The 25,113-nt window shown below is 41.6% G+C and overlaps 1 protein-coding gene across 5 annotated transcripts in view; it reads right to left on the reverse strand.

The window, feature by feature from the left end:
- Positions 1-3,818: 3,818 nt before the first annotated feature.
- mtrf1 (mitochondrial translational release factor 1) overlaps positions 3,819-25,113 on the reverse strand; it is a 43,158-nt gene continuing 21,863 nt past the window's right edge. For all 5 annotated transcript variants that reach the window (XM_073046048.1, XM_073046047.1, XM_073046045.1 and 2 more), the window contains 4 exons: positions 24,066-24,183; positions 20,526-20,662; positions 6,864-6,962; positions 3,819-4,549 (listed from right to left, as the gene is read on the reverse strand). In XM_073046048.1, the coding sequence (XP_072902149.1) occupies positions 4,427-4,549; positions 6,864-6,962; positions 20,526-20,662; positions 24,066-24,183 (477 nt within the window). In that variant the 3' untranslated portion in view covers positions 3,819-4,426. The remainder of the gene's footprint in view (positions 4,550-6,863; positions 6,963-20,525; positions 20,663-24,065; positions 24,184-25,113) is intronic.

The following is a 25,113-nucleotide window of genomic DNA, read 5'->3' on the forward strand; positions in this document are numbered from 1 at the left end:
CAAGGTCTGGGATGTTTTAGATCGCATCCAAAATATCCTGCAGCAGGAGGATACATATTGGTACCAACAATATATGCAGGAAAAGGGGAGGTGGTCCTGAAAACAGACTACAGGTAGTTAAGAAGGAAGTTGAGAAGCACGACCACAAAGGTAGTAATCTCAGGATTACTGCCTGTGCCATGTGACAGTGAGAATAGGAATAGGATGAGGTGGAGGATAAATGCGTGGCTGAGGGAATGGAGCAGGGGGCAGGGATTCAGATTTCTGGATCATTGGGACCTCTTTTGGGGCAGGTGTGACCTTTACAAAAAGGAGTTGCACTTGAATCCCAGGGGAACCAATATCCTGGTGGGGAAGTTTGCTAAGGCTACTAGGGAGCGTTTAAACTAGAATTGTTGGGGGGTGGGAACCGAACTAAAGAGACTGGGGAAGAGAAGGTTGGCTCACAAATAGAGAAATCTTGTAGACAGTGCGAGAGGGAGGATAGGCAGGTGATAGAGAAGGGACACGCTCAGACTGAAGGTTTGAGATGTGTCTATTTTAATGTAAGGAGTGTTGTGAACAAAGCAGATGAGCTTAGAGTGTGGATCAGTACTTGGAGATATGATGTGGTGGCCATTACAGAGACTTGGATGGCTCAGGGACAGGAATGGTTACTTCAAGTGCCAGGTTTTACTTGTTTCAGAAAGGACAGGGAGGGAGGCAAAAGAGGTGGGGGCATGGCACTGTTGATCAGCGATAGTGTCATGGCTGCAGAAAAGGTGATGCCATGGAGGGATTGTCTACAGAGTCTCTGTGGGTGGAGGTTAGGAACAGGAAGGGGTCAATAACTTTACTGGGTGTTTTTTATAGGCCGCCCAATAGTAACGGATATTGAGGAGCAGATAGGGAAACAGATCCTGGAAAGGTGTAGTAATAATAGTTGTCGTGATGGGAGATTTTAATTTCTCAAATATTGATTGGCATCTCCCTAGAGCAAGGGGTTTAGATGGGGTGGAGTTTGTTAGGTGTGTTCAGGAAGGTTTTTTGGCACAATATGTAGATAAGCCTGCAAGAGGAGAGGCTGTACTTGATTTGGTATTGGGAAATGAACCTGGTCAGGTGTCAGATCTCTCAGTGGGAGAGCATCTTGGAGATGGTGATCATAATTCTATATCCTTTACAATAGCATTGAAGAGAGATAGGAACAGACAAGTTAGAAAAGCGTTTAATTGGAGTAAAGGGAATTATGAGGTTATCAGGCAGGAAATTGGAGGCTTAAATTGGAAACAGTTGTTGTCAGGGAAAAGTATGGAAGAAATGTGGCAAATATTCAGGGAATATTTGTGTAGAGCTCTGTATAGAAACGTTCCAATGAGACAGGGAAGTTATGGTAGGGTACAAGAACCATGGTGTACAAAGGCTGTAATAAATCTAGTCAAGAAGAAAAGGAAAGCTTACAAAAGGTTCGGAGAGCTAAGTAATGTTAGAGATCTAGATTATAAGGCTACTAGGAAGAAGCTTAAGAAGGAAATTAGGAGAGCCAGAAGGGGCCATGAGAAGGCCTTGGCAGGCAGAAATAAGGAAAACCCCAAGGCATTCTACAAGTATGTGAAGAGCAAGAGGATAAGACCTGAAAGTATAGGACCTATCAAGTGTGACAGTGGGAAAGTGTGTATGGAACTGGAGGAAATAGCAGAGGTACTTAATGAATACTTAACTTCAGTATTCACTTTGGAAAAGGATCTTAGTGATGACTTGCAGCAGACTGAAAAGCTTGAGCATGTAGATATTAAGAAAGAGGATGCGCTGGAGCTTTTGGAGAGCATCAAGTTGGATAAGTCGCTGAGACCGGATGAAACGTACTCCAGGCTACTGTGGGAGGTGAAGGAGGAGATTGCTGAGATAATCTTTGCATCATCAATGGGGACGGGAGAGGTTCCAGAGGATTGGAGGGTTGCGGATGTTGTTCCCTTATTCAACAAAGGGGGTAGAGATAGCCCAGGAAACTATAGACCAGTGAGTCTTACCTCAGTGGTTGGTAAGTTGATGGAGAAGATCCTGAGGCAGGATTTATGAACGTTTGGAGAGGTATAATATGATTAGGAGTAGTCAGCATGGGTTTGTCAAGGGCAGGCCATGCCTTATGAGCCTGACTGAATTTTTTGAGGATGTGACTAAACACATTGATGAAGGAAGAGCAGTAGATGTAGTGTATATGGATTTCAGCAAGGCATATTAAAAAAAGTAAGGAGGCATGGGATCCAAGGGGACATTGCTTTGTGGATCCAGAACTGGCTTGCCCACAGAAGGCAAAGAGTGGTTGTAGACGGGTCATATTCTGCATGGAGGTCCGTCACCAGTGGAGTGCCTGAGGGATCTGTTCTGGGACCCTTACTCTTTGTGATTTTTGTATATGACCTGGATGAGGAAGTGGAGGGATGGGTTAGTAAATTTGCTGATCACACAAAGGTTGGGGGTGTTGTGGATAGTGTGGAGGGCTGTCAGAGGTTATAGTGGGTCATTGATGGGATGCAAAACTGGGCTGAGAAGTGGCAGATGGAGTTCAACCCAGATAAGTGTGAAGTGGTTCACTTTGGTAGGTCAAATATGATGGCAGAATATAGTATTAACGTTAAGACGCTTGGCAGTGTGGAGAATCAGAGGGATCTTGGTGTCTGAGTCCATAGGACGCTCAAAGCAGCTGCGCAGGTTGACTCTGTGGTTAAGAAGATGTATGGTGTATTGGCCTTCATCAATTGTGGAATTGCTCAGTTCTGGTCGCCTCACTACAGGAAGGATGTGTAAGCCATAGAGAGTGCAGAGGAGATTTACAAGGATGTTGCCTGGATTGGGGACCATGCCTTATGAGAATAGGTTGAGTGAACTCAGCCTTTTCATGTTGGAGTGAAGGAGGATGAGAGGTGACCGGACAGAGATGTATAAGATGATGAGAGGCATTGATCATGTGGATAGTAGGAGGCTTTTTCCCAGGGCTGAAATGGTTGCCACAAGAGGACACAGGTTTAAGGTGCTGGGGAGTAGGTACAGAGGAGATGTCAGGGGTAAGTTTTTCACGCAGATAGTGGTGAGTGTGTAGAATGGACTGCCGGCGATGGTGGTGGAGGCGGATACAATAGGGTCTTTTAAGAGACTTTTAGATAGGTACATGGAGCTTAGTAAAATTGAGGGCTATAGGTAAGCTTAGTAATTTCTAAGGTAGGGACATGTTCAGCACAACTTTGTGGGCCGAAGGGCCTGTATTGTGCTGTAGGTTTTCTGTTTCTACATCAAAACACAGTGAAATGTGCCGCTTGCGTTAACAACTGACTCGCTGTGGGCAGCCCGAGTATCGTCATCATAGCATACCCACAATATTCAGAACACAACCAACAATGAAAAGGCAGCAGCAAAACAAGCCCATCAACATTCTACAACTCAGCCACATGCTTGGGGGCAACTTACTGTTGCCAATTAACTAGCTAAGCTCCAGCTCTTTATGATGGCAGAGCCCACATTATAGGAACCCACTTTGTCTGCAGAAAACATGTCAATTCCACACAGTCCTGAAGAAGGGTTTTGGCCTGAAATTTTGAATTGCTTACACTTTTCATCAGATGCTGCCTGGCCTGCTGAGTTCGTCCAGCATGTGTGTTTTGGATTTCCAGCATCTGCAGATTTTCTCGTTTGAAATTCCACACGGACAGCAACCGAGTTCAAGACTGAACCCAGACCACTGGTGCTGAGAGGCAGCAATTTTACCAGCTACGTGTATGTTGCTGTGTTTCTACTGTAGTGAAAAAATAAATGCATTAAGAATGTGCAGTGGGGGGAATAAATTATACAACAAATATGCAGCTTTATTATTAGTGGCTAATACATTAAGGTTTTACTTAATACTTTGGAAGTCTTCTGCTATATGGGTAAAGAGGGGAGCTGAACTGATTTCCCCCATAGGCTCAGGCTGGTCAGTTTGTAATGTGTCAGTCTAGATGTTTTGTAACTGCATAACAATATTATTCAGACTATATCTTGAAAACAATTATACCTGCATCAGCAGGGAACTCCTGTCAAAGTGGACATTATTGAATGGTTTCCCTGAGGCACAAAGCAAGCAGTTTGTGTTGAAATGTATTTCCCTACTGTCATTTGAAAACAGTGTTTATATTACAGGTTCCTTCACAACCCTAACAGTCACTCTGTCTTTACTCCTGCAACCCAGACAGATTAAACCTAAGCAGTGACCAGCTGTAGCTCAGGGAAAACAACTGGGACTGAAATTTAAGGTGGTTAATCATTAACTCCATAAAGCTATAAAATTAATGGACCTGTGCTTTGGGTTATTTTGAAACAAGTATGCCAGTTTCCAATACGCATGGATACGCAAGTCAGTGTGTACTGTGCCATGAACATAATGTTTTCCATGATGAGTTTGGTTATTTTAGCTTTAACTGCCTTCTGTAGCCTTTTTATTACTTGTTTTTATAAGTTCCAGCACAGCTTCCTTTTCTGCTGATTCCAGAAGTTTATTAATCAGTTCATCCAGCTGTCTGCCACCACATAGCACCTCCTGGAAAACAACAGGAAAATTAGCTAAGGGACAAAATGTGGGACATTTACATGTGCTGTTAATTAAAGAACAGTTAAGATGGATGGTCACAGTCTTTTTCCCTGGGGTAGGACTGCAAAACTAGACAGCATTAGTTTAACACAAGGAGGACAAGATTTATAAGGGACCTGAGGGGAAATATTTTCACACTGAGGGTGGAGGGTATATGGAATGAGTTACCAAACAAAGTGGTAGATGAGGGTACAATTACAACATTTAAAAGATTTGGATAGGTATATCAATAGGAAAGGTTTAGAACAGGGATTCCTGACCTGGGGTCCACAGACACCTTGCAAATGAAACTAGCTCAGTTAGGCAACTAGATTGACATAGATGATTGAGCCGAAGAACCTGTTAACCATACTGAATAGCTCTCAATCTGGAAAGTAAGTTAAGAATCCAACGTGGCTGTTATTTGTAACAGGTTATAAATCTTAAACAGAACAGCTTTATTATAAAGACACTTTTGATTATAGAAAACCTACAGCACAATACAGGCCCTTCGGCCCACAAAGCGATGCCGAACATGTCCCTAATTTAGAACTACCTAGGCTTTACCTGTAGTCCTCTATTTTTCTAAACTCCATGTAGCCATCCTATTAAAAGACCCTATCGTTTCCACCTCCACCGCCGCCGCCAGCAGCCCATTCCACGCACTCACTACTCTCTGCGTTTATATAAAAAAAAACTTACCCCGACATCTCCTCTGTACCTACTTTCAAGCACCTTAAAACCTATGCCCTCTCGTGTTGGCCACTTAAGCCCTGGGGAAAAGCCTGACTATCCACACGATCAATGCCTCTCATTATCTTGTACACCTCTATCAGGTCACCTCTCATCCTCCGTCACTCCAAAGAGAAAAGGCCGAGTTCACTCAACCTATTCTCATAAGGCATGCTCCCCAAACCAGGCAACATCCTTGTAAATCTCCTCTGCACCCTTTCTATGGCTTCCACATCCTTCCTGTAGTAAGATGACCAGAATTGAGCAGAGTGCTCCAAGTGGGGTCTGACCAGGGTCCTATATAGCTGCAACATTACCTCTCGGCTCTTAAATGATTGATGAAGGCCAATGCACCGTATGCATTCTTAACCACAGAGTTAGCAGCTTTGAGTGTCCTATGGACTTGGACCTCCAAGATCCCTCTAATTCTCCACAGTGCCAAGAGTCTTACCATTAACGTGATATTCCGCCATATTTGACCTACCAAGATGAACCACCCCATGCTTATCTGGGTTGAACTCCATCTGCCACTTCTCAGCCCAGTTTTGCATCCTATCAATGTCCTGTTGTAACCTCTGACAGCCCTCCACACTATCCACAACACCCCGAACCTTTGTGTCATCAGCAAATTTACTAACCCATCCCTCCACTTCCTCATCCAGGTCATTTATAAGAGTAGGGGTCCCAGAACACATCCCTGAGGCACACCACTGGTCACCGGCTCACTGGCCTATAATTTCCTGGGCTATCTCTACTCTCTTTCCTGAATAAGGGAACAACATCTGCAACCCTCCAATCCTCCGGAACCTCTACTGCCCTCATTGATGATAAAAAGATCATCACCAGAGGCTCAGCAATCTCCTCCCTTGCTCCCCACAGTAGCCTGGGGTACACCCCGTTCGGTCCCGGTGTCTTATCCAACTTGATACTTTCCAAAAGCTCCAGCACATCCTCTTCCTTAATATCTACATACTCAAGCTTGTCAGTCCACTGCAAGTCATCACTACACTGCCTGTAGAGTCAAAATTTCAAATGAGAATTAGATGGGCATTTCAAGAAAAATAATTTACAAGGTTACAGTAAAAGAGTAGGGGATGGGATTGAGTTTATTGTTCAAAACAGGGTAGTTAAGGTTTCAGTGGCTGATGTCTCATGTGCTATAACAATTGTGTAATTGTTTTTTGGTTATAGGCGCCATAACCACTAACAAAGCAAAAATTGAACAGTAGCTAGAAAGCAAACAAAACCAAGCACACTCAGTAGGCCTATGCATGTGTAAAGTGATGGTCAGCTTTTCAGGTAAGCAACCTCTCATCAGAACTTGCAATATTTGTAATCAATCATGTTTTAAATTGGAGGGATTGAGGAGGGTGGAGAGAACAAAAGGAATATCTGGAAAAATTACCAAAAGAAGCTTCTGTTGAATATTTCTAGTTTTCTGGGTTTTTACCATAACTACTGAGTCAGCCTCTGTAACTAAAACCCACCAATTAAATTACATACTTCCAATTAATTATTTAAAAAAATCTTTGTTTTGTTAGTATAATCTCACCTTAATATCCCTCAAAACATAGTTGATTCGGTGATCTGTAACCCTGTCCTGAGTGAAGTTATAGGTACGAATTCTTTCTGACTGGGCTCTTGTTCCAACCTGTAATAAACCAAGTTAAAACAAATTTCCTATTGCAGTTATTTGTTATGCATCTTTAAGGAAAAACAATTGTTCCAATTTAAAATATAACAATATAGCAGTAACCTATGTGGATTACTCACTACCAAACATAATCCTGACCTATGTGAAATAGCTCCCTGGTTTTGTCCATAATACACTGATCGATAATTGTCTTCATAGGATTGCTTTCATTTAAAAAAAAACTGGATAGGTATATGGACAGGAAAGGAATGGAGGGTTATGGGCTGAGTGCAGGTAGGTGGGACTAGGTGAGAGTAAGAGTTCGGCACAGACTAGAAGGGTTGAGATGGCCTGTTTCTGTGCTGTAATTGTTATATGGTTATTTTGTTAGATGGTTATATGCATGAAGTTGCCCTTGAGACCACTTCTCTCTTCAAAGTCAGTTCTATCAGATCAATGTGCATAACACAGGAAGTCTTTGGGTTGACTCCAAATACTGCATAATTTATCCATTGTTTCCCTACGATATTGAAGGAAGCCATTTCAGGCCATTGGGTCCACTTACAGAGGACCCACTCTCCAACTCTCCCCACAACTAACTTTCTAAAGTTCGAAGTTGACAGTACATTATCAAAGTATGTACACTATATAAACCTTGAAATTTTTCTCCTTACAGGCAGCCAGAAAACAAAGAAACCCAATAGAATCCATTAAAAGGACTGTCAAATAATGAATATGTAGGAAAAAAAACAAATGGCACAAACAATGAAAAAAGCAAATAACATTCAGAATTGAAGTCCATGAAAATTAGTCCACAGCCATAAAGCCAGTCACAGCTGATCCAGGAGCCTGCCAGTTGCAGGCCACAGCCTCTTTTCAGCACAGACACAAGTAAACCTTGTGAACCAGCAAGCTGCACACCCACCCGTCTCTCTCCTCTGACACGATGATCTTTTCAATCGCTTAAATCAACCAAATGCTGGGCCGTTCCTCTCGGGTCAGGGACCCATTGCCTCGATTCAGCCCATACCTGACCTTTCCAAACTGGCCCAGCGCTTAAATAAGGCAAACATGGGCTCGTTCCCTGTTCTCAGGCCCGAATCCCGCAACCTTAATTTGTCCCGTACATGCTACGCAGCAACTGTCCTGCGCCTTTGAGAGTTCAGTTCACTCTGTAAAAATGCCAGGTCATATAGGCTCAACTCCAAAAGGGAAGTGACAGGTTATTGCTCTAACCATGCAGTAACTTTCCTGTAATACCATGGGCTCTTAACTTAGTAAGCAGCCTCATGTGTGGCACCTTGTCAAAGGCCTTCTGAAAGTACAAATATACAACATCCACTGCATCCAGTTTATCCATCCTATTTGTAATTTCTTCAAAGAATTCCAACAGGTTCATCAGGCAAGATTTTCCCTTGAGGAAACCATGCTGACTTTGTCCTATCTTGTCCTGTGCGGATAAGGTGAATGAACTCACGGCACAATTAGAGATTGGTTGGTATGACATGGGCATCACTGAGTTGTGGCTGAAAGAAAGCCATTCTTGGGAGCTTAACATCAAAGAATATACTTTGTATTGAAAGGATAGGCAGTGGTGTGGCTCTGTTAGCAAGAGAAGGAATTACATCTTTAGAAAGAGGTGACATAGGATCAGAGAATGTTGAATATTTGTGGGTGGAATAAAACCATTATGGGAATCATATATAGGCCATCCAAATAGAAGCCAAGATGTGGGGTTGAGATTGCAAAGGGAGATGTAAAAGGCACATAATAAGGGTAATGACACAATTGTAACGGAGGACTTCAATATGCAAGGGGATTGGGAAAACCAGGTTGGTGTCGGATTGCAAGAGAGGGAATTTGTTGAATGCCTATGAGATGGCTTTTTAGAGCAGCTTGTGCTTGAGCCTACTTGGGGAAAGGCCATCTTAGATTGGGTGTTGTGTAATACCCAGATCTCATTAGGGAGCTGAATGTAAAGGAGGTAGTGATCACAATGTGATTGAATTCATACTGCAATTTGAGATGGAGAAGCATAACTCACATGTATCAGTAATACAATGGAATAAAGGGAATTACAGAGGCATAAGAGAAGATCTTGCCCAGATGGGTTGGAGGAGAATACTGGCAGGGATGAAGTCAGAGCAGGGATGACTGAAGTTTCTGGGAATAGTTCTCAAGGCACTGGATAGATATGTCCCACAAAGGAAGAAGTTCTCAAATGTCACAGGTAGGCAACTGTGGCTGACAAAGGAAGTTAAGGAGTACATAAAAGCCAAGGAAAGGACATATAAGGTAGCGAAAGTGAGCGGGAAGATGGATGTTAGGGAAGCTTTTAAAATCTATATTAAAAAAGCTATAAGAAGGGAAAAGATGAAATCTGAGGGCAAACTAGCCAATAATACAAAATAGGATACCAAAAGCTTTTTTCAGTTACATAAAGAGTAAAAGGGGGGTGAGAGTTGATATTGGACCACTGGAAAATTATGCTGGTGAGGTAGTAATGGGGACAAAGAAATGGCAGATGAACTTAATGGGAACTCTACATCAGTCTTCACAGTGGAAGTCACAAACGAGTGCCAGTGTGTCAGGGAGCAAGAGTGTTATTGCTATTACAAAGGAAAAAGTGCTAGGCAAACTCAAAGGTCTTAATGTGAATACATCACCTGGGCTAGATAGACTACATCTCAGAGTCCTGAGAGGTTGCTGAAGAGATAATGGATGCATTGGTCATGATCACCTGATCACCAGAATCACCTGATTCTGGCATGGTTCCGGAGGACTGGAAGATTGCAAATGTCACTCCACTCTTTAAGAAAGGAACAATGCAAAAGAAAGGAAAACGTAGGCCATTGAGCCTAACCTCAGTGGATGGGAAAGTCTTGGAGTCTATTATTAAGGATGAGGTTTCGAGGTACTTGGAGACTAATGGTTTCTGTAAAGGGAAATCCTGCCTGATGAACCTATTAAAGAGTTCTTCAAGGAAGTAACAAGCAGGGTGGATAAAGGAGAGGCAGTGGATGTCATTTACATGGATTTTCAGAAGGCATATGATAAGGTGCCACACGAGGCTGCTTAACAAGATAAAATCCTATGGCATTACAGGAAAGATACTGGCTTGGATAGCAGAATAGCTGACAGACAGGAGGCAGTGAATGGGTATAAAAGGGGCCTTTTCTGGTAGGCTGCCAGTAACTAGTGGTGTTCCTCAGGGGTCAATATCGGGACCATTACGTTTCACATTGTTTGTCAATGATATAGATAATGGAATTGATGGCTTTGTGGCAAAGTTTGTGGATGATATGAAGATAGGTGGAGGGGCAGTTAGTGCTGAGGAAGCAATGCAATTGCTGAAGGACTTAAGACAATTGGGAAGAAGTGGCAAATGGAATACAGTATTGGGAAATGTATGATAATGCACTTTGGTAAAAGGAACAGAAGTGGAGACTATTATCTAAATGGGGAGAAGTTTCAAACATCAGATGTGCAGTGGGACTTAGGAGACCTTGTGCAAGATTCCCAGAAGGTTAATTTATAGGTTGAGTGGTAAAGAAGGCAAATGCAATGTTGGCATTTATTTCAAGGGGAATAGAATATAAGAGCAAGGAGATAATGCTGAGCAACGAACAAAAATGCTGGAGGAACTCAACAGGCCAGGCAACATCTGTGGAAAAGAGTACATTTGACCCAAAACATCAACTGTACTCATTTCTATAGATGCTGTCTGGCCTACTTAGTTCATCCAGCATTTTGCGTGTGTTTCTCAGATTTCTAGCATCTGCAGATTTTCTCTTGCTTGAGATAGTGCTGGGCCTTTATAAGACACTAGTCAGGCCGCACTTGGGAGTATTGTTAACAGTTTTGGGGCCCCAAATCTCTGAAAGGCTGTGTTGTCATTGGAGAGAGTCCAGAGGAGGTTCAGGAGGATGATTCTGGGAATGAAGGAGTTAACATAGAAGCATTTGGCAGCTTTGGGCCTGTACTCACTGAAATTTGGAAGAATGCAGGGAGATCTCATTGAAACCTACCAAATGTTGAAAGGACTAGATAGGGTGGATGTGGAGTGGGTGTTCCAGAACTAGAGGGCACAGCCTCAAAATTGAAGGGTGACCTTTTAGAACAGAGGTAAGGAGGATTTTTTTTATATAGCCAGAGTAGTAAATCTGTGGAATGCTCTGCCACAGACTGTGGTGGAGGCCAAGTCTGTGTGTATATTTAAGGTGAAAGTTGATCATTTCCTGATCAGTAAAGGCATCAAAGGATCTGGTGAGAAAGTAGGTGTATGGGGGTGAGTGGGACCCAGGATCAGCCCTGATGGAATGGTGGAGCAGTCTTGATGGAATGGGCTGAATGGCCTAATTCTGCCCCTATGTCTTATGGTCACTAAGTATTCCGTAATCTCATCCTTAACAGTTGACTCCAACATCTTCCCAACCAGTGAGGTCAGGCTAACTGGTCTGTAATTTCCTTTCTGCTGCCTTCCTCCTTTCTTAAAGACTGGAGTGACATTTGCAATTTTCCAGTCCTCTGGCACCATGCCAGTGTCCAATGATTTTTGAGAGATCATTACTAATGCCTCCACAATCTCTACGGCTATCTCTTTCAGAACCCTGGGGTGCAGTTAATCTGGTCCAAATGACTTATGTACCCTTAGGTCTTTCAGCTTTTTGAGCACCTTCTCTCTTGTAATAGTAACTGCACTCACTTCTCTTCCCTCACACCCTTCCACCACATCAGGCACACTGCTAGTGTCTTCCATATTGAAGACTGATGCAAAATACTCATTTAGTTCATCTGCCATCTCCTTGTCCTGTTATTATTTCTCTGGCCTCATTTTCTGGCGGTCCTGTATCCACTCTCATCTCTCTTTTACATTTTTGAAAGCTTTTACTATCCATTTTGATATTGTTTGCTAGCTTGCATTCATATTTCATCTTTGCCCTCCTAATGATTCTTTTAGTTGCTTGGTAGGGTTTTAAAAGCTTCCCAATCCTCTGTCTTCCCACTAATTTTTGCTTTGTTGTATGCCCTCTCTTTTGCTTTTACATTAGCTTTGACTTCACTTGTCAGCCACGTTTGTCGTATTTTGCCATTTGAGTATTTCTTTGTTTTTTGGAATACATCTATCCTGCATCTTCCTCACTTTTCCTAGAAACTCACACCATTGCTGTTCTGCAGTCATCCCTGCCAGCATCTCCTTCCAATTTACTTCGGCCAATTTCTCACTCATACCACTGTAATTTCCTTTACTCCACTGAAATACTGTATGTTAGGCTTTACTTTCTCCCTATCAAATTTCAAGTTGAACTCAATTATATTGTGATCACTGTCCCCTTAGTTCTTTTACCTTAAGCTCCCTAATCACCTCTGGTTCATTACATAACACTCAATCCAGTATAGCTGATCCCCCAGAAGACTCAACAACAAACTGCTCTAAAAAGCCATCTCATAGGCATTAAACAAACTCACTCTCTAGAGATCCATTCCAACCTGATTTTCCCTATCGACCTGCATGTTGAAATCTCCCACAACTATCATAATATTGCCATAACATTGACATACATTGGTTTATGTAGACCAATGTGCCAAAGGCTTTCTTTATGACCCTATCTACCTGTGACCATTTTCAAGGTATTATGGATTTATATTCCCAGATCCCTCTACCATACTTCTCTGTAATTTATTTTTTATTGAAGTTCATCATCAAACACTTCCATAAGATGTATTTCAAACATTGTACATATATATCACAAATCTCCACAAAGTATTTATCTGAGGTATACACTTATAGAAAAGAGTGGAAAGAAAAAAACAAGCAAAAGGAAAGAACTATGTACAAGTAGGGAGTGATTTTTTTTTACAACAGATTCATTGATTTGTGAGAATAAAATCAGGCCTATGAGGCGTTATGTAGTTAAACCATTTTTCCCAGTATGAATCAAATTGTTCCAGCTTATGATTAACAGATGCTGTTATCTTCTCCATTTTGTAAATGTCCATTGTAATTTCCATCCATGTATTTAAAGTTGGGCTCTCCTGTGATAGCCATTTCCTAGTAAGAGTCTTTTTACCAGCCACCAACAGTAATTCATTAAATATTTATCTCTTTTCAACCATTCTTGAGGTATATATCCAAAATATATGGTCTTACTCTCTAAGGGTATTTCACATTTAAAGATGTCTTGTAGGGCATTCTGTATCCCCCTCCAATAGTTTTTGATAACAGGGCAGTCCCAAAAAATATGATAATGATTTGCATTTTGATTTCCACAATTTCTCCAGCAAACAGGGAGGTTACTATCATAATGGGATTTCTGAGAGGGTGTAATAAAATATCTTAAGTTTTTCCATCCAAACTCCCTCTATTTCTGTGAACTGGTACACTTCCATTGATACCTCCATATTGTTGTCCTTTCTTCCTCAGATATAATTATCCCTCCTTCCTTCTCCCATTTTGTTTTAATGTATGAAGTCAATGTGTTTTAAGATTTGACAACCCCTTATACATGCTTGAAATGATTCTACTACCATTATCTGAATTATATGCTTTTCTAAAGAGCTCTATCAAGCATGTATTTGCCTTGGTTACATTTTTAGGTATCTTATTAACATATTGTCGCATCTGTAAATACCGATGTAAAAAATCTTGTTTTTCTAATAAGTGTTTCTCTTTAAGCATTTCAAAACTGAAGTGTTCCTTCTTTCATTATGTTGCAAAGAACTGTTATTCCTTTAGCTGTCCAGTCCTTAAATCTAGCATCCAATTTATTTGGTGTAAAATCCGAGTCATATGCACACCATTTAAGAATTGCAATATCTCCCTCTAGATTATATTCTTTTATAGTAGTTTTCCATATTTTAAGAGTTAATTTCACCCATGGGTTATCAATAGTATTTATGTACCTTTGCAGGTTGTTATCAGCCAAAATTGTTTGTATGGGGATGGGAAGTACTCGCTCCTCAATGTTTTTCCATTGAGCATCATATGATGGGTTGCACCAACATATCACAGCTCTCATCTGTGCTGCAAAATAATAATCTCTAAGAGAAGGCAAGCCCCATCCCCCCTTTTCCTTTGCCTAATTGCAAAGTTTTGAGATGAATTCTAGGCCTTTTACCCTGCAAATATACCTTGATAGCATCTTGTTCCATTCATTGAATTGATTTTGATTAATCTCTATTGGTAGGGTCTGAAAGAGATATAACAGTCTGGGCAGTATATTCATTTTAATAGACTCAATCCTTGAACTGAGACTGAGGAAAGGAATCAGGCTCCATCTTGCCACATCTTCCTTAATTTTTTTTATATAAAGGCTGATAATTACATTCTGATAATTTTGCCAAATCTTTTGGCATAATGATGCCCAAATATTTTAAAGTCTCTGTGTGCCATGCCCAGGGGCATCGACTTTCAATTTCTCTTGGTGGGCTATAGTAATATGAAAGAAATTGGGTTTTATCTATGTTGATCTTGTATCCTGATAATTGACCATATTGTTCAAAGGATTGCATCAAATTAGGTAAAGAGTATGTTGGTTGCCCTAGATAGATCAAAATGTCATCCGCATAGCAAGCCAATTTATGCTCTGTCCCTTTAATAGTAATTTCCCTGATATCTTCATTTTGTCTGATGTATTGAGCTAATGGTTCCAGATATAGCGCGAAGAGTAGTGGTGACCATGCACAACCCTGTCTCATGCCCCTTTCTAGGGTAAGACTATTTGATAAATATCCATTGATTTTAATCCTAGCAGTAGGATTGTCATATAGTGTCTGTATAGTTTTAATAATTGTGTCTTGGAAACCAAATCTACGTAAAACTCTATAAAGAAAATTCCAATTAACCGAATCAAATGCTTTTTCAGCATCCACGCTTATCACTATTGCTTCGATTTTATTTTTTTGTATATGATCCATAATGTGAAGTGTCCTTTGTATACTGTCCTTTGTGTCCTTTGTGTCCTTTGTGTCTGGCGTTGTCGTATAAAACCTGTCTGATCGTTACATATCAGTATGGGTAGAAACTCCTCTAATCGTTTGGCCATGATGGAGGTAAATAATCTATAATCTACATTAAGAACGGATATTGGTCTAAATGAACCGCATTCCATTTTATCCTTGCCTTCTTTCGGTATAGCTGAAATTAGCGCTTCCTTCCAACTGGGTGGCATTTGTGCCTTTTTTAGAGCCCAGTTCAGTGTGGGGAGTAAAACAGGACTTAACTCATTTTTAAATTCTTTGTACCACTCTGTCGCATACCCATCTGATCCTGGTGACTTGCTTTAATTTAAGCCTACTAATTGCAGCTTTTAATTCAACTTCAGTTATGTCAGCAGTCATCGTTCTATTTTGTTCTTCGCTTAAAGCGGGTAACTAGAGAATTCAAGAAGGTGTCAATTTGGGTTATGCTTCCCCCTGGAACTTTGGAATTTAGAGTTTTGTAAAATACTTCAAAAGCTTCTTGAATTTCACTTAGCTTATTTTTTATCATTTTCGTTCTTGGGTCCCTAATTCTATGAATTGTATTTTGTGCTATCTTTTTTTTGTTTCCACGGCAGTATTTTCATAGATTTCAATCCACTTTCATAATGTCTGTTTCAGAAACATTGTTTTTCCTGATTTCTTGTGTAGTCAAACTATTTATTTCATTCCTAATTCTTTTAATTTCCCCTAATGTACCGTGTCAAATTCAATGTGTTTTTTCTCTAGTTCCTTCAGCCTATTTTGTAATTCCTCTAATGTTTTATTCCTTATTTTTTTCTTATATGAAGGTATCGCTATAATTTTCCCTCTTAAGACTGCCTTCAGAGTATCCCATAAAATGGGAGGTAAAACCTCTCCATTATCATTAAATTCTAAGTAGAGACCAATTTCTTTTTTAATTTGAACGCGATCTTCCACCTTCTCAATTCGAGTCTCTGCCACTGCTATTTTTTGATTGACGCTGGTGAGCTCTGACAATATCACGGAGCTGCTGCTCTATTTCTTTCCGGAACTCCCTTATCTCTTTCAGAATTTCGATCATATTCGCCGCTTCGCCTGAACGAGGCCCAGCGTTCAGTTCACTGCTCTCCTCTCAGCCGCAGGCTCCACAGTGTCACTTTTTAAATTTCCATTCCTTTTCCCCACTCTTGCCCCTCTTTTCAGTTCAAATATTTTTCGAAAAATGGGAAAAATACTATATTTGATGGGTTAACAGGGCTTAGTATGCATTTTTACAGAGGAGCTAGTGACTTATGCTGCCATTCTCGACGATGACATCACCGGAAACCTCTACCACACTTCTCAATGCACTACAATTTACCATGCAAGATCTACACTGGTTGATTCTCTTAAAATGCAACACCTCACACTTCTCTGCATTATATTCCATCTGACATTTCTCCAGTGGTCCAGATCCTGCTGCAAGCTTTGATAGTCTTTCTTGCTGTCCATTACATCCCCAATCTTGGTGGGCAAGCAAATGAAGAAGGAAGAGGTTTGTGCTGATAAATGAGGGAAGGAGACAAGTCTGGTAGGGACTGACTGGTCCTCTTTCTGTTCCTTATATCCCATGTATGTATATAACAAGCAGTCAATTAAAGGAATATTTAATAACTGTATTTGAACATATTTCCCATTAAGAAATATGGATTCCATGCAAAAAGTGACCCATTAATGATTAACACACACAAAGTGCTGGAAGAACTCAGCAGGCCAGGCAGCAGCTATGGAAAAGAGTGCAGTCGCCATTTTTGCTCAAAATATTGACTGTACTCTTTTCCATCGATGCTGCCTGGCCTGCTGAGCTCCTCCAGCATTTTGTGCGTGTTGCTTGGATTTCCAGCACCTGCAGATTTCCTCGTGTTTGCCGTCAATGCTTAACTAAAGATGATATTGGATTGAAAGAAGAAATAATAAAACCTAATCACAGGACAGTTTACAATGGGCAATTAATCTACCAACCAGTACATCTTTGGAACGTGGGAGGAAACCACAGCACCCAGAAGAAACTCATGTGGTCACACGGAGAACACACAAAGTCAAAGGTTGCAGTCTAATTTGAAGTAGTGCAAAAGAACTGCTGAAGTGACCATAACAAAATAACTCAGCCAGGTAAAGAGTTCAGGAACATGGCAGCATCATCAAGAAGAGTTGAAAGAGGTGACTGGCAGTTTGATGGCAGTAGGGAAGAAGTTATTCTTGAGTTTGGTTATCCAGGCTCCTATGTCTTCTCCCAAAGGTAAAAAGAAAAAAAAATGGAATGGCCAGTGTGGCAGGTATCCTGAAGATTACCATGCACCTTTCTGAAGCAATGCACCTTTAAGGTGGACTGGATGGAGAGACAACGTCAGCTAAACATGTAAAATTCAGCATGGCTTTATAAGTTAGATGTTTTAGCGGAGGAAAAGATTCAGATTTATTTATCACATGTATACAGAAACATAAAGTGAAATGCTTTGATTGTGTAAATAACCAACACAACTTTAGGATGTACTAGGGGCGGCACAACTCTTGCTGCACATTCCAGTGCCAACATAGCACTCTCACGAACAGCAGGAAAACTTGGCCCTCCCACCCACAGACAGGCCTCCGTCTTTGACATGTCTTTGATGTCTCCGCAAGACATCTTTGGGCCTCCGATCTCCAGTCCTTGGCCCTGGAATTCACAGACCTCGGGCCTCCGACCTCCAGGTGTGCTGACCCAGGGCTTTGGGCTTTGATCTCCAGACTCACCAACCTCGTTTTAGATCGCAGTCAATTATGCGCCTCCAACCTCAGGACCTGCCAACTGACCTCCATAGGCTCCACTGACCTCGGACCTCTGACGTCAGGACTCACCAACCTCAAGCGTAATTGGCACATTCTTGAGACCTACAGACCTGGGCCCTCTGTCTTCAGGCCTCTGACCTCAGAGTGTTCCATTCTGAACATCGATCCCTGGCTCCTTCCCCCAAATGTACATTCACCATCCTTGACCTGGTGGGGATGGCGGCAGAGCAGAGGTGGCTAATAGCTCACAAGGCGCAGGATAGATATGTCCCGCAGAAGTTGTTCTCATATGGCAGGAGCAGGCAACTGTAGCTGACAAGCAAAGTTAAGGACTGCATCAAAACCAAGGAAAGGCCATATAATGCAGCAGAAGTCAGTGGGAAGTTATATAAAGAGTAAAAGGGTGGTGAGAGTTGATATTGGACCACTGGAAAATGATGCTGGTGAGGTGGTAATGGGGGCAAAGAAATGGCGGATGAATTTATTAAGTACTTTCCATTAGTCTTCATTGTGGAAGACACTAGCAGTGTGCCAGACGTTTGAGAGTGTCAGGAATGAGTGCTATTGGTATTTCAAAGGACTAAGTGCCAGACAAACTAAAAAGTCTTAAGGTGGATAAGTCATCTGGAGCAGATGGACAACATCCCAGAAATCTGAAAGAGGTTGCTGAAAAGATAGCAGGTGCATTGGTCATGATCTTTCAAGAATCTCTTGATTTTGGCATGGTTCCACAGGACTGGAAAATTGCAAATGTCACTCTACTTTTAGAAGGGAGGAAGGCAAAAGAAAGGATATTATAAGCTAGTTAATGGTTGGGGAAGTGTTGGAGACCATTATTAAGGATGAGGTTTCAATGTACTTGGGAGACAAATGATAAAATAAGTCAAATCAGCATGGTTTCTGTAAAGGGGAATCTTGCCTGACAAATCTGTTAAAAGTTCTTCAAGGAAGTAACCAGCAGGGTGGACAAAAGAGAGGCAGTGGATGTCATTTACTTGGATTTTCAGAAGGCATTTGATAAGGTGCCAGGCTGCTTAACAAAATAAAATCCTATGGCATTAGAGGATAGTGGAATAGCTGACAGACAGAAGGCAGTGATTGGGAATAAAAGGGGCCTTTTCTGGTAGACTGCCAGTGACTAGTGGTGTTCCTCAGGGGTCAGTATTGGGACCACTACTTTTCACATTGTTTGTCACCGATTTAGATAGTAGAATTGATGGCTTTGTGGCAAAGTTTGCGGATGATACGAAAATAAGTGGAAGGGTAGGTAGTGCTGAGGAAGCAATGTGATTGCAACAGGACTTACATAAATTGGATGAATGGCAAAAAAATGGCAAATGGAATACAGTGTTGGGAAATGTATGATAATGCACTTTGGTAAAAGGAACAAAAGTGCAAATTATTATCTAAATGGGGAGAAGGTTCAAACATCAGAGGTGCAGAGAGATTAGGAGTTCTTGTGCAAGACTCCCAGAAGGTTAATTTACAGCTTGAGTCTGTGGTAAAGAAGGCAAATACAATGTTGGCATTTATTTCAAGGCGAGCAGAATATAAAAGCAAGGTGATAATGCTGAGCAATACACACAAAATGCTGGAGGAACTCAGCAGGCCAGGCAGCATCTATGGAAAAGCTGACAGTTTTCGGCCCAAAAAGTCGACTGTACTCTTTTCCATAGATGCTGTCTGGTCTGCTGAGTTCCTCTAGCATTTTGTGTGTGTTGCTTGGATTTCCAGCATCTGAAGATTTCCCCTTACTTGAGATAACACTGAGTCTTTACAAGACACTAGTCAGGCCGCACTTGGGAGTACTGTCAACAGTTTTGGGCCCCATATCTCAGAAAGGATGTGTTGTCATTGGAGAGTCCAGGGGAGGAAATTCTGGGTGTGAAGGGGTTAACATATGAGGAGCTTTTGGCAGCTTTGGGCCTGTACTCACCGGAATTTAGAAAAATGCGGGGATATCTCATTGAAACCTACCAAATGTTGAAAGGGTGGATGTGGAGAAGATGTTTCCTATTGTGAGGGTATCCAGAAATAGAGGGCACAGCTTCAAAATTGTGGGGCGACTTTTTAGAACAGAGATAAGGAGGAATTCTATTAGCCAGAGAGTAGTGAATCTGTGGAATACTCTGCCGCAGACTGTGGTGGAGGCCAAGTTCGTGAGTATATTTAAAGTGAAATTTGATAGGTTCCTGATTGGTCAGAGCAAAGGTTATGGCAAGAAGGCAGGTGTATGGGGTTGAGTGTGATCCGGGATCAGCCATGATGGAATGGCGGAACACGGTTGAAGGGCTGAATGGCCTGATTCTGCTCCTATGTCTTATACTTGTCCCTACACCCTAACCTGACCCTCAAACTCCCAAAAAAACCATCGCCAGGAGCTAAGAAAAATGGACTCAGGTCAGAGGGCTGGCTGTAGGACTGAAGAAAAGAAATTCTTTCTCAGAGGCTTGTATATCTTTGGAATTTTCTATCCCCTAGAGTATGTAAATGTTGTGCCATTAAGAGTTTTATAGCTGAGACAGACACTTTAGTGGGATTGATCAGAAAGGAGGTGTTGAGGCTGAGGTTCTATCTGTTTGGTGCAGTAAGTTCAGAAGGCCTCGATTTTACATTTAGCTGATGGAATCATGGATCAGAATACCGGAATTTAGAGCGCTACAACTCCGGAACAGACCCTTTTGAACCTCTGAGTCCATGCTTACTATCAACCATACATACACTTGCACTAATCCTACATCAACCCTGCTTTTGTTCTCCCCACATTCTCAGCAACCTGAGCCACACTGAAAACAGCTGAGACTGAAATTGTTTCTCATCAACTGTTACCTGCAGTTTCCGAGTACTTTGCTTGCTCTCCAGTTCTTTGTCCGCAACCTTCTGGTGTAATTTTGCTTTCAATGCGTCCATGGCCAACTTTTTATTTTCTAACTGTGATCGGTGCTGTTGGCATTCTATTGTTAATCCTAGAAAAATTTGGATGCATTATCAATAACCTGCATTAATTTTTTATTTGAAACAATACACATCCTTTCAGAAATAAAACTGAGAATATTGGAAACACTCAGCAAATCAGGCAAAAACCCCAGAGAGAGAAACAGAATTAATGATTTTTCACCTGATCTTAATATATTGATCATGTTCCCTAATTCCACAATTCCCAAATCTGGTTGGGGGGGGGGGAATCTATTTTCTTTTTATACATATTATATCAATTCATTTTAATGTCTTGAAAACATCTACCTTTTTCTGTAATTACTCCTTGCAAATGAAATCCAAGCATCATTCTGGTAAATCTGCACTCATTCAGGCCAATGTATCTTCAAGCGATAGTATCCAGATGTGGTCAAACAGTGCTCTGTACAATGCTCCAGATGTGGTCAAAGAAGCGCTTGTACATTTGTGGCATAATTTGTACCATGTTGTCCAGTCTATTAATGTAAAAGTCAGCATTCCAAGAGTCTCTTGGCTCCTGTCCATCTCCTTCTCATTCCATAAAATGTTAACTTATCTTAATTTTATATGTACCCCCAGTTCCTCCAATCTTCTAGGACATCTACTACCTCCAACTTTTCATCATTGAGAAAGGTGAAAGTCATCTGCCACAATTTTGCCCATTTTCTTAATCTACCTGTAGCACTGTAATGCAATGGATCTATCTACACACAATATTTTCATTGAGATGCAGTTTGCATTCTGGAATAAACTTTACATATTTGAGAAAGGGGCAGAGGTCAACGATAGGAAGGAGACCTTTAGATTTCTCAGTCAACACCTCAGAACCAAAGTAACTAGTTTCCAGTCCAATTCAGTCTGAGGTGATTGAAGAACCTTATACAGAGCCACAGGGGTGGTTGACAGGACAAGCAGGTGGTTTATTTAGAGATGTAGTGCTGTCACTCTGCTGTTTGTGTATGACCTTTACATGCCTCTAGCTCAAAGTGCCTTTCAGTGCTCCTCTTTCACTGTCACTCATCCAAGTAGATCACCCATGGAATGGGAGTGGAGGCTGCTGTAGTCTGATGTCCCTGTGCTTCAAAAGGGAAGCAATCACACCAGTACCCAAGAAGAGCAGGGTGATCTGCCTCAACAACTATCGATCAGTAACACCATAACTTCAAGAGGTTAGTTATGGCTAGAAATAACTCCTACCTGTGCAAGGACTTGGACTCCCTACAATTTGCTTATTGCTGCAACAGGTCCACAGTGGACACAACCTCACTAACACCCCACTCTACTTAGGAGCATTTAGTACACAGCAATTACAGCTCAGCATTTTATACCATCGTCCCTTGGTATTAATCACAACATTTCTAAAGATGGGCCTCTGCACCTCCCTCTGCAATAAGATCCTTGACTTCTTCATTGGGAGACCACAGTCAGTACAGATCAGTAATAACATCTCCTTCTTGCTAGCTATCAATGCAGGTGCACTTCAAAGAAGCATGCTTAGCCCACTGCTCTAATCTCTCTACACTCATGATTCTGTGGCTCAGCACAACTCAAACGCCATCTATAAATTTGCAGATGGCGCATTGTTTGTTAGTTAAACATCAGATAGCAACAGGCAGGAACACAGGAGTGAGACAGATCAGCTGGTTGAATGGTGTCCCAACAACAAACTTGCACAAGACCAAGGAATCGATCATGGGCTTCAGCAAGGGGAAATCGGGAGAACATGCACCAGTCTTCAACAAGGAGTCAGTGGTAGAAGGGGTGAGCAGATATAAGTTTTGATGTGTAGCCATCTCTGTGGATCTGTCTTGGGCCCAACTCATTGATGCAATCATGACGGCAGCACACCAGAAGCTGTATTTCTATAGAAGTCTGAGGAGATATAGTATATCACCAAAGACCCTTGGAAATTTCTACAGATCTATGGTGGAGAGCACTCTCACTGGTTGCATCACAGCCTGGTTTGAAGGCTCAGAATCACAAGGGGCTGCAATCGGTGAAAGTCTCAGCTAACATTATTTCCAGTAAGATGGCGGTGTGCTCAGATGCAGCAGCCACTCTGCATCCAATCAAAGGTGTATTTGTCCGTCTTTGTCTTTTTTACGATTGCAGGTCACTGCTGGATACTAAACATATCAAGTACTGTAGGACTATCCCATCAGTGAGCCGCCCATAGCAATGCAGCAGGATTTATTGCATACCACTACTGTGTTGTCACCTGGACTTGTGCATTGCTGTTGTGTTAAGATAGTGCATGATGTGAGGTGACTGTCTTGGACATTTTTATTATAATACAAGACCCAGTTGGACATAGATATTGTTGTATACTGCAAGTCTGGTTCACTGGTAAGACCAACAGTGACGGAGCGGTGTTGTCTCAGTTGTGGAGAGGACTAGGCCCTTGGTGCGGGGTTGCCTATTGCAGTTGTCCAGGCTAGGAGACTATGGACAAGTCCTCTTCTCCTTACCACTACCATTAAAGAAATACAGAGCCTGAAGACCCATACTCAAAAATTTAGAAGCAAACAAGAAAAAATCTGCAAATGCTGGAAATCCAAGGAACACACACAAAATGCTGGAGGAACTCAGTAGCCGGGAAGCACCTATGGAAAAATGTACAGTTGATGTTTCGGGCCAGGGCCCTTTGGCAGGATGTAATTTAGAAACAGTTTCTTCCCCTCTGCCATCAAATTTCTTAACAGTCTACAAACCCATGAACACTACTTAGACTATTCCCTTTTTTTGCACTGTTTATTTTGTAATTTATGTCTTTTCACTGTTCTGCTGCTGCACAACAAATTTCGCACCATATAAGACAGTGATGATAAGTCTGATTCTGACTTAGTAGTAAGCAGACTTCAGGCTCAGCAGGCCTCATTCCATATTCCTAGTGAGCTAGAAGGAACACGAGTCCTCCAGACTGCATGGCTTCACTCTTCCTCTGGCCATTTTTTGATGACCAATCCACCCCTCCAAGCTGGCTAAAATCTGGGCTACACTCCCTCCTAAATATTGTTGCTGACCATTCTCAAGCCCTGCACCACTGCCTTCCAATGCTGAGTCCCCAGCTGGATTAACATGGCAATTTGGCTGAATGCAGATCTGATCAGGTGGTAACTGTTAGCCCTCCTAAGGGTATTTTGGGTTCTTCTGCTGCCTACCCATAGTTATCAGAATTATTAAATCAATTAGATACCGAATGAATTTAAGAACAACAGACCACTTTGACTGTGTTGTCAGAATCTGATCCTGCTGTCTCAGGTTCGTACTTCAATGTAACTTGCTTTCAAATCATTCTGCATAAAAGATGTGAATAATTTCAGAACTGTGAAGCAGTAGTGCAATTCTTTCTTAGACTGGAAAGCATTTTAACCCAGAAAGATGAGAATTATAAAGGAACAGTCATTTACTCACTTGTTGGAATATGGACGATCCTCACAGCACTGTCAGTCGTGTTTACATGCTGCCCCCCTGCTCCTCTGGCTCGAAATGTATCGATCCTTAGATCATTGACATCTATTTTAATGTCTACCTAATACAGAGAGTAGGCTATTAATAGTTCAAGGTTTCAAAACAGTTAACAATTCACCTTTTACACAAGTCTAACAAGTTCCCCAAATTTTAGATCAAATAACTGAATTATCAGGAGTATGTGGTTAGTGTTATGGAAGAAATTTTGCACTCAAAAGAATTTAAGCTGAAAGATCATAGAAAGGGACACATTCAAAATAAGCAGAGAAAGTATAGCAAGGCTGGAAAAAAAGGGGTAATCTTAAAGTGCTCCTGAATTTCCAAGGGACCCAGATATATGAATTAAAAAGATAATTGTTTCTCCCTCCCATAGATTTCCAGAAGGCTACTGTGGACAATAAATGATAACTTTATTGGAGGGTCATATCAGAGTGAACTGAAGATTGGCTGACTGATATGGAAGAGTGTAGGCCAGGCATGGGCAAACTACGGCCCGGGGGCCATATGCGGCCCGTTAAGCTTTTTAATCCGGCCCGCAGAACTTGATGAAATTATATTAATAAACCTTGTTAACGTTTTTTCCCCGCAATTCTGGCGTTTTCGCCACAACAAAACTAAATCCAGACTTTGATGCGCTGGCTAAAAAGGGAGACCAACAACACTGTTCCCACTGAAATTAAAAATAAGTTTCTTTGTTGTGTTATGTAAAAAATGCATTTGAAAATATTTTTTTCAATAAGCCTTACATGTTACATGTCATTTCTGTTAAGTGATGGACATGAGTAGTGCGCAGGTGCACGTACGTTCTCAAAATAAAAAATGCGCTCCAGATCAAATAACGCGCTCCGCATACTGGCGCGCTGTCACTGTTCTGTCCTTGTGCTGGTCGTTGTTGAGTTTTGGCACAGGGGACAATTGAATAAGGAGCAGGACAAGTAGACCTGTATTTCCTACCGTTTTTGAAATAAAGACAGTCAGGAGGAGAGTGATG

The sequence above is a fragment of the Hemitrygon akajei genome, chromosome 5 (genome assembly GCF_048418815.1).
Source record: "Hemitrygon akajei chromosome 5, sHemAka1.3, whole genome shotgun sequence".
Classification (NCBI taxonomy): Eukaryota; Metazoa; Chordata; class Chondrichthyes; order Myliobatiformes; family Dasyatidae; genus Hemitrygon; species Hemitrygon akajei.